The 10,785-nt window shown below is 36.5% G+C and overlaps 1 protein-coding gene across 1 annotated transcript; it reads left to right on the top strand.

Moving 5' to 3' along the window:
• Positions 1–456: 456 nt before the first annotated feature.
• On the top strand, positions 457–10,243 carry rp9 (RP9 pre-mRNA splicing factor). Its single transcript, XM_032581573.1, has 6 exons — positions 457–772; positions 868–898; positions 995–1,124; positions 6,332–6,423; positions 6,721–6,782; positions 9,155–10,243. The coding sequence occupies exons 1-6, from the start codon at positions 621–623 to the stop codon at positions 9,348–9,350; spliced, it is 663 nt and encodes a 220-aa protein (XP_032437464.1). The 5' UTR covers positions 457–620; the 3' UTR covers positions 9,351–10,243.
• Positions 10,244–10,785: the final 542 nt, after the last annotated feature.

Below are 10,785 nucleotides of genomic sequence, written 5' to 3'. Positions count from 1 at the left end.
TATAATATAACACTACAACAAAATAGATTGTGATTTTTGGTTAGAAATGTGATCTATTCCAAAGAGAATGAATATTGTTTTTATGGTACTGTTAGTTGAAATATGATCGCACATGGATTTATGACAATTATACAGGTAGCCAGAATAAATTTGATAGAAGTTACAATAGGAAATGTTAAATTCAATATCAAGTGTGAAGTTAGTTGCACTGATTTTACACTTGTAATATGTAATGTTACATATTATATGTAATATGTCCATACCACATGGACATATTGCATGTCCGTGTAATATGGACATTTATCCGTGTGTAAACATATTATTTTAGGTAAGGGTATCTTAAAACGTTGAACGTGTCGTTTTCGTTTTGCAGGAAAAAGAAAATCACACCATGTCAAGAGTTTTTCCACCCGTATCCTGCAGATGGCGCTGAACTTTCAATAACCAGCCCGACCTCACAGGAAGTAGAGAAACTGTAGCAATGCTGTGCAGTTAGCAAGCCGTTAGCGACCAAAAGGGACGAGTTTGCGTCAAAACTCAACTCGAAATGCTTTATAATGCATCATGAAGTGCAGTAAAGTTTCATTTAATTAGAAGAACTGCATGTTGTTGTTAAAAGCATGTCGGAAAGAAAACGAAGAAGAGATAAGGAGAGTGAGGACAGACGGGAGCACAAGAAACACAAGACATCCAAAAATGAACTGGAGAAACTGAAGACACAAACGAAGAAACTCAACCAGGAGGTACAAAAACTGAAACACATCGAGACTTTGTGAGTGACTTTCTTTAATTATCACATTAAAGAAAGATAATTTCTACGTGTTAAGTAAAAAAAGAAATATTTTCTTTTTATTTCCTTCTGTGCAGTTATGAAAAGCCCCCACCAGGGTTCATTAAGGTACCGTTTTGAAATGCATGTAAACTCGCATAAAATGCTTTTCATTAAAGATTTCCTTTAAATTTCTCCCGTATTAGTAACACTTTGTGTTTATAGGAGCACGAGGAAAAACCAGAAGACTGTATTCCTGCTGATCCTGGAAATGAAGACGCCAGGAACTTCCTGGCACACGCCCCCACCAGGGGGCTCTGGATGCCTCTGGGGAAGGAGGTGAAGGTGATGCAGTGTGAGTGCATTCAGATACCCTCTACCTGAATTTATTCTGGTTAGAACAAAAATGTGCTCTACATTTGTTAAGCTTGATTTTTCACAAGCGTATTGCAGTTCTGATTAGATAAACTCCCAATACAACACATGCTTATGTAAAAGTGTTCATCAAGCATCTTAGTGACTGAAAAAAAAAACATAGAGAAAGGTGGAATCATTGTTGCAGTATTCAACAATCATATTACTACAACTCAATTAACTTAATGTCCTGCAGTCTGGTACAGAATGGAATTTTTGTTTTTCTTTCTCAGATCTGGATAACTTTCAATTAAAATAGATTATTGAAATGTATTTGAATTTCCAGACTTATTTCTATCTCTTATTGTCTGTTAATTGTGTACATTTATGTGTCGATTAATATATTCTTCGATCCATGTATAATTATCATAGATGCATTTGAAAACCTACCTACTTATCCCTTTACCTTGCAGTACATCTAGTTCTCTCTGGGGTTTTTTTTCATTCTATCAATCTATCTGTCCATCTTCTCTAAAGAGCAAACATTTGTCCATTTGTTTATTGATCTATTCCTCTTTTTCCATTCATTAATGTTTAAAGACTAACCAGTGTAGAAAAATCTACCATAAATTTGTAGAACAGAACTTTCTGGTCTGTTGGGCTTCGTTATTGATTCTATTTTATGAAAGCATAAAATCTCAGCAGGGAATTATTGGTATGAACCATTCACTAATCAGCAAAATTTCCACTGAGTTCCTCAAAATCTAACATTTTGATGATACATCATATCTTTAAATATTCCGGCTTGAAAAGTATAAATATCACGAATCTGGATTTCTGTCCAAACATTTAAGTATGTGGTCTTAATTCTTTTCAGCAAGATCTCAGTGAGACCAGCAGTATTTCATTTCTGATTATAATCATGTATTGTCCAGTTCAGTGACAGCCTTTTTTAAAAATGTTTTGCCTTTGAGAGTAGCATGTAAAATAAAGGTCATGCAGAAAGTTTTTATTTATTTGTGGGAAAACCAATGTTGAAATGAGAGGAACTGTAAGCCTTAAACTAAAATAATCATAAATTATTGTTTAGCTGTGTTGACATTTGAACAGGTTAAAAACCTATTTATAACACTGTCTATGTAATATTTTAGTTTATTACATAAATATCAAACTATGCAGTACCATTTACAGAAAGCCCTACTACATGTATTAAAGTACATTCAGTAAAAATAAATTTGTTGTAAATGACAGTAGACCTAGTCTTTTTTTGTAAATCGTGCTTAGTTTTAAAGCACCAACATGACTTGACAGTAAATCCTCACCAGTGACTCTGCAGAAACCTTGGAAGATAATAAAACCTCATATAAACACTTGTGATGGATTTTCTGGCTAACAGGAGAGAGCCTCTTAATGGCGTTGTAGAGATGACATTCTGTTGTTGTGACACATTAAATAGTGTCATTATACTCTGTGTCCATTCATTCCTTCATCCCACACATTGTCATGCTGCTGGAACAGTCAGGGACTCTGAGAGCACACAGAAGGTCTCTCCACTAAACTGGCATTTGTTCAAAAGACTCTGAGCGTGACTCTCCGCTTTTAATCCTTAGTCAAAATGTTGAGCTATTTTTTTCTCTATCTCAGCCCAGTAAGTAAACAGAGACATTATTGTTCATGTTCTGCATAATCTGGTGTAGATTCTCAGTCATCGAGGACATGACAAGTAATGAAGTACAAGGGAATTCAACTTCTTGTGTCTCTGAAGACATTTCACCATTCATCTTGAGTTTTGAATATAGTTTGAAGTCGCAGACTTATAAGTCATTAAGAGGGCCATAAAAAATAGTTTAAGGGTTCTATTAGGAAGATACAATGTCTTTTTTTGGACAGAATTTAGCTGCAGATTCTGTCTGTCTTTTAAAGTTTTACTTTGAACCTAAATGTATTATTCACTAGTTAGGTTGGAGGTCTTAACAATCAATTCTTTGAAGATTGGAACTGGACAGATTCCTTTCTTATCAGCTCAAAACAGGTGAAAAAATAAAAGTTTTATTCAATAAACTTGTTAAAATTTTTATGCACATGTACCAGCTGGTTAAACCTCAAAGAAAATCCCAAATTATGATTGGCCTGCAACTGTCTGGTTGGTGCACCTCTTGTTTGGTTCTCAAGAAGATGAACGATTTAATCATGCACTCGCTGTTGCAAGCAGCAAGTTGTTGTCTAAAGACAAAAGACAGTCTTTTTTGGGGGGCCTGGGGAGAGGCTGCCATAGGAGAGCATTTAAATGCCTCCTAAATGCCTCCTAGGCATTCCAAAGCAAGGCATTTCAATTCCTCCATACAATGCATGGAAGGCACCTATTATTCTACACCTCAAAATAACTGCCGCTTCCTTTCACATGCTGCGTGCACCCCTACTTAGTTGTGTCCGAATTCGGGGTCTGCATCCTTCGAAGGACACGTCTATGTAGGATGGGTCCTTCACAGGCCGCAAATAAACGTCGACCGGAAGGGAAAAGCTGTGAATTCGGACAGGTCTAGCCTTCACCAACTGTCCCCGCCCCCACCTCAGCGTAACTCATGTTGCCTAGCAACCGTGACAGCGCGAAGCAGAGAGCGGTGAAGAAAAAAACAAAACAACGGAGCCGAAGTTTGTTTTTCAGTCATGTATTACTGATTTCTGTATTATTCTTCACCTTTTATAGTAAAGGATGTTCCATAGTAAAAAATGAAATCTGTTAGTTTGATTCTAAAATGTTCAAATATGTATTGCACTTTTCTACAAGGAATACACATAAACAAATTATTCATTTACAAATATAATATAGTACTCTCCAGATCTCTTATAGGACATTACAGTTAAATAAACCCATTATGTTTGAAGGCTTAACTTTAATCAATCAAACCGATTTGCTCTGCTTTGAAATACTTTGGTAAACCAAACATTTTTCAACCAAATATTACCTGTCTGAATAATATTGGTGTTTAACTTCCACTCATTGGGGAAGTTTTTGTAACAATGTACCGGGAGTTAGGTGTTCTCCTCCGGTATATCGAACCTGGAGCGCCCGGCCAGCTAACAGCTGGCGAGGGGAGCTGGCTGTTAACGCAGCGGGAGCAGAAATGTCCTAAAATGTCAGAGCAGTATTGCAGTTAGGTGAAGTACTGATGAACCGAGCAGATATTTGAGACTTACACACTTACATTCTTGCCTAAAAACTTTGTACCAAATCACGTTGTCATTTAAAGTGTAATATAGCAAAATAATTTGTCGCTCTTCACCGGTTGGGACCCGCAATGAGTTATGGGATATGGTGGGCCGTGAAGGATACACCGGACCCATCCTTCAAATTTGGGGAAAAGAAGGACGCATTTGAATGAGTCTTCAAATTCGGACAGGCCTTGTCGCCGCGCTATGATGTAATCGGCCTACAAATCTGTCCTACAAAGGATGCAGACCCTGAATTCGGACGCAGCTAATATATATATATCAAAACATGCGGCTGGATCACATCATGCGCGCTATTACTTCTATTGGCATTTTGAGTAACCATGGCGACGTAATTAGCAAAAAAAAACGAGCCAAATTCAAATCAAAACAAATTCTAACTTGCACTGTTTGTGTCAGTTAGGCTCAAAACAGAGATAGAATGTTGTCTCCCCCTCTGTGTCTCACTCACACATGACAGTTTTCAGAGAGGCTCAATTACCATAGCAACAGAGCAGAGATGTAGAGAACTACAGAGATGGCGGAACACTCAGTTCCTACAGAGGAGGGCAGAGCTTCCAGTTAGAACTAGAGACTCCACCTTGGCGGAACTACAGAAAAGTGTATGTGTTTAATAATATATTTACCACCAATGGCAAAAGACAATATATTTTCACTTTTCTGCAAAATTTACCAACTGCACAATTCTTGTTAATTAATTTTATGTCAAGAGATGAGCTATTTTTCTTGTAATGAACTGACACGAAGTATAAATCAGATTTTTACTTTTGCGTTGAATATCTGTTTTATGATATATTCACCACCAATGACAAAAACATTTTCACTTTTATGAAAAATTCACCAACTGCACAGTTCTTGTTAAGTAGTATAAAATAAGTAGTATTTTAAAATAGCAGAATAAATCTTATGTTTTTTGAACAATAACAATATTTGTTGTTAATCTGTTGCTAAGAGATGAGCGCATTTTCTGGAAACCAAGTACCACGAAGTAAACATCTGAGTTTTACTTTTGCGTTGAATGTCTGTTTAATAATATATTCACCACCAATGACAAAAAATATATATATTTTCACTTTTCTGAAAAATTCAACAACTGCACAGTTCTATTTGTTTTTAATTTTGCACACAAGAAATTTACCAACTATAAATTTCTTGTGTCTAAGCAGATGAACAGTATTTCAAAATAGCTTATGTTTTATAAACAATAATTAATTTGGCGTTAAGAGACGAGCGTTTTATTTTCTGGTAATGAACTGCCACGAAGTATAAATCAGATTTTTACTTTTGTGTTTAATGTCTGTTTTATAATATATTTACCACCAATGACAAAAAACATTTTCACTTTTCTGCAAAATCCACCAACTGCACAATTATTGCTAAGTAGTAAGTAGTGTAAGATAAATAGTATTTCAAAAGAGCAGAAGAAATCTTGTGTTTTTTGAACAATAACAATATTTGTTGTTAATCTGTTGCTAAGAGACGAGAGTGTTTTCTGGTAACCAAGTGCCACGAACTAAACATCTGATTTTACTTTTGCAAAATTTACCATCTGTAAATTTCTTGTGTCTAAGCAGATAAGCATATGTCAAAGAGTTTATGTTTTCTAAACAATAATACTACTTGCTATTAATTTGGTGTTTAGAGATGAGTGTTTTTTTCTAGTAACGAACTGACACGAAGTATAAATCAGATTTTTACTTTTGCGTTGAATGGCAGCATTTAGGCTAACATTAGCATTTTGGCTAATTTTAGTTTATACACTAATTTTAACATACTGAATGGAGTGTTTTTATGTTGCTCAACATGCTTGTGACTCTCCACATGCTATTGAGTACGTACATTGTAGCTTACTTTAGCATTGATGCATTTAGCATCAGAACGCTAGGTTCCAACCGACAGGTACTTCGGCAGGGCCCATTTAAATTTCTTCAGTAATTTTCGAGTTTTAAATTAATATTGCTACTTGTCTTTCTGCAGGTTGGAGGTGCAAGCGCTATGGTCACAGGACAGGAGACAAGGAGTGTCCATTCTTCATCAAAGGCAACCAGAAACTGGAGCAGTTCAGAGTTGTGAGTTTAACTCCTATTGATGTGAAACAAATTCACTAATGATTGCAGCAGACTGTAATGTAGCTTGGCTGCCTATTGCTCTTCTACAAAGAAAACTCTTTGTAGAAAAACCCAGCCTCTGCAATAATTACCATAAGTGCAGTTTTGTCTTTTTTTAATCTCTTTTATTGTCTTAGTCTTTCTAAAAGTGCTTACTAAACATTGCTTGGAATTTGCAGGGGCAGCACTTTTCTATTATAGGAATGGTAGCAACTAATCTCTTTTTCTTCCTTTTAATCATACATTTTTAATTCTTAGGCTCATGAAGATCCCATGTATGACTTAATCCGAGAAAACAAAAGAAATGAAAAAGAGACCAGGTAAGGATTTTGTTTTTGTTGTTTTAACATGAGCATGATTCATATAGGTATGTGTTTTAAACAGGAAGAAAGCCTTTTCTCAGCCACCCTCAGGTAGCCAAGATCCCTGCACAGTTAAGACGTTGCCATTTATGTTTGTTGCTCCTCCTGCAGGTTTTGGTCAATTTCAGATGACCTGGAAATAATGTCACAGCGGATGGTTCTCTGTGCCCTCTGCTAACAAATAGGGTTTGACACCAGGATGTTTGAATGTGAGGTTAGTTCACCATGAAAACGCGCTGTGGGGGTGCCTGAGTGCATGCAGAGCAGCAGTAGCAGCACACTCACACGTGTGTGTCTCAGCTTGCATTACAAAAAAGGTTATTTAAAGGCCAGAAGCATTTTAAAGTTTAAGCTACGCAGCTCCCTGCCACATTCATGTTGGCCTTTTCTTTGAAGTGAAGGTGAGAACCTGAGCTGGTGTGTCTTGTACTTGCATGAGCGGCGTTGGATTTGGTCATTCAAATACCTTCTTCAGTGCTAATACAAAGATTCGTGCTTCTCCGAGGTGGTTACATTGTTTCTGTTGACACTTGTTTTTCCTAATCTCTGTCCTTGATTTTTTTTTGTCATGCTTAAGTTTAGTCTTCACCGTCCCTTTTTATTCATCTGGGTTTGGAGGGATGAGAGAACGTTAGAAAAAGCCTTAATTATATTTTCCCAATTTTTATTTTCCATCCAGTCCATTATTAAAAACTTTAATTTAGTTGTTTTAGTACACAAATTCCATCAGTTCCTTTTGTTTACTCAAGTTAAATTTATGACTTTTAGGATTTAAATTTAAGACTGACATGAATTAAAAAAATTCTTAAGGTAAAATTGCTAATAAACTGAAGTGTAATAAATATCTTAAACTTTGTAAAAACTATAAGGTGGCAGATGTAATTAAGTTAGTTACATTAAAAGAATAAAATGTAAACTTAGCTGAAGATTTGTATCTTTAATGATTCTGATTGTCTTGACAAAAATAATCTGTTCAAATGGTAAGGCACAATTTTCATTATATTAAAGAAAAAGGTTTTCTGTGTGCTCACTAATGGTAATCTAAACTGTTTCACTTTTATTTCTCTTGAAACAGTCCTCTTAACAAGTAGCCAAGGAATGGTACCTGCTGAGTAGAAGGTCGGCGAGGGTTCTGACTTTTTATAGCTTTTATGTTTATATTTATAAATAAATCCCATTATTAAAACGATTCAACATCTTTACACCAAATAATTTTTACACCCAGAGGAAATGAAAGCACTGGATACATACAGTATGTGCAGAAACACATTTAAGAAAACCTAAATCACATTTAAAGGTTATTATGTAAGTGTGGACAAATAAATGATTACTGATTACCTCTGATGTTTGAAGAAAATCATCTCAATGTAGCTTCAGCTTTATTTCTCCTTTCTTAGTCAGTTGTCTGTCTCACTGTGCACCTCCTCTTTTTAAAAATTAATTACATGATTATCTTTTGGGAATTTACTGTTTACAGTAAGCATGGCATGTTCTTTCTTTTTTTAGTTTAAAATATTTACAGGTTCAGGTCTAGGCCATTGTGTTGTTTTTGTGGTCTTCGTTGCAAGGACACTTATAACGCGTCGTTTTAACATCTCATGCGTTCTTTTTTTTACTGCTTTATGGCTTCCCATAGGATCACTTGTTGGTACCTTGGCAAGTTTTTCTTGCAGAATCTCTTGATGCTGTGTATGCCGCTCGAGTCTGTCTCTCCCTAATTTCTGATGGATTGTTTCTTTGTAGTACTTCGTCCATCTTTTTATAAGATAGAAGTGGGTGGTGATGTTTGTTTTGTCTACAAGACCTAAAGCTGTCGATATCTCTGTATTTTTCGGTTGGCTGCAACATATACAACAAAAGTATTTCTCTGTTTTAGGTGTGGGGTACTGCATAGGGGCAGCATCATGCTGTAGGACTGAATGATTTGGCAATACTTCTTTTAAATGTTCATTCCACAAATCTGGCCTTAAAAGACAAGTTACATTAAGAAAGCCATTGTTGAGCAAAGGCCTGAAAGAATGACTTTTTGGTTAGATGAGACCAAAAAAAACAACAACTTTCTTTTGTATCTCAAATAGAAGCTGAAATTTTGCTCAGAGGTGAGAGAAAGAAGGATGCATCTACACATGCTACTGAACGCATAAAATTGTTCAGTAGGATATTGAACAAAACATGTTAGTACTAAAAATGCTATTTCTCTTATGCCTAACTGAAGTGACTATTGGGGCAAAGGACTCTTTTTGGCTCACCGGCCTGAGGATCTGACTCGGCTGTATTTCCTCCCAGATCCGGCCGTAGTTCCCCCTCCTTTTATCCTCTCTTCTTTACAGGATTCAGCAACTGCAGCAGCTGCTCCAGGACACTACCTCTTCCTCCTCAGATTCAGACAGCTCTTCCTCGTCGTCTTCAGACCATCATCGCAAGAAGAGGAAAAAAAGGAAGGACAAGAAGAAGAAGGAGAAGAAAAAGAAGAAAAGGAAGCGAAAGCACAGATCGTCTAAAACCGACAACTCCGATTCAGACTGAAGCTAATGTAGGAAGGGCAAATGTAGAACTTGGATGTAAAATCCAGTTTGTCCTGCAGAGTGCTCTGGGGAGGCTCTTTTAAGCCTTTCTCGGAGGATTCACACTGTAAAACTGTAAATCCACTATGCATGACTTCTCTCAGCTGTTTGGTTCCCCTCTCCGTCATGACTTGGCCAGACCTGCATGATGATCTGAAGACAAAAAAAGCAGCATTATTTATGATTGTATTTTTGCTTCTTTTATGTTAATCTGTTCATTTCGTCCAAAAGTGATTGTAACATGTTGAATTCAGAGAGGTGGAAAAACTCCTAATAAAAAGCTGCAGTTGGTTCATGTTTTCCACTGTAGCCAGAATGTTTGGATGCTTGTAAAGGCCCAGAAATGCTTGGAATGACTTGAGGTTGGACTATGCTCATTTGCTCTATAAAAAAAGACCACAGAAATGAGAAAAGATTGTATGTGAATAAATTGTCTGTGTCCAGAGGATAAAGAAGTCTCTTTTATTTTATTCTTTGTAGCTGTAAAAAAAAATGTCTGTCATCTTTGGCCTCGATTTAATGTGCTTGACTTTTTTTTTTGTGGGGGATGATATTTTGAACATAGTGTTGAGAAGCTGTGTGGAGCTCAGACCATTAAGAGAGAACTGGGCTGACCTTTCTGCAAGAGCCACAACACTTTTCCTCTGAACATCTCTGCTTTACTGAATACTGCAGTGTTTCTTAAATGCCCTTCTTTACTCCGCGATCCCAACAACATGGATTAGCCCACGATTAAGAATTTGTTACATTTTGTCAAAAAACTCACCAAAAGTATGTACTCCGCTTTTTAAATTTGTACGGCTATTGCCAGAAACTGTATTTTGTCTAGAAAATAAAATACATTTTAAAGAAAAATTAATAAGTTTAAATAGTGTGTTTATATAGCTTACAATTTAGTCCAGAGAGAGTAACTGTGTACAGTAATTTTTAAGCCTTGCCACAGATTCTCTTGGCTCTAGGTTTGGACTTTGGCTGGACCATTATTACTTGTGGATATGTTTTGATTTAAACCATTTACTGACTGTATTTTTTGGTTCCAAAAACATGAATGTTGGGTCTTATTTGAGTAGAACACCTTCCTCCACGTTTGTAGCTTTTCCCTTCATGACATGTGCCACGATTGAAACAGAACAGCTTTGGCTTTGTGTGAACATCAACTTTCCTGTGGCCTCTCTTCCATTCATGTCTTGGCAGGCTTGTCGATGTACCATCCTTTTTTTCATTTTTAAGGGATATGTATGGAACAGTTCTCTGTGACATGTTTAAAGTAGAGGTTATGCAGTGACAGTTCTTGTATGAATGTTGCCGTGGGCGCAGTCCTGCATAAAGCATTTCTCTCTACTCTCAGCAGTAAGAAAGGGAGATCTCAACACACGAGGGCTCCAACTACCCACTGA

Source organism: Xiphophorus hellerii, chromosome 13 (genome assembly GCF_003331165.1).
Source record: "Xiphophorus hellerii strain 12219 chromosome 13, Xiphophorus_hellerii-4.1, whole genome shotgun sequence".
Lineage (NCBI taxonomy): Eukaryota > Metazoa > Chordata > Actinopteri > Cyprinodontiformes > Poeciliidae > Xiphophorus > Xiphophorus hellerii.
Note: the sequence above shows the minus strand (reverse complement) of the source record. Positions and strands in the feature narration are given on the sequence as shown.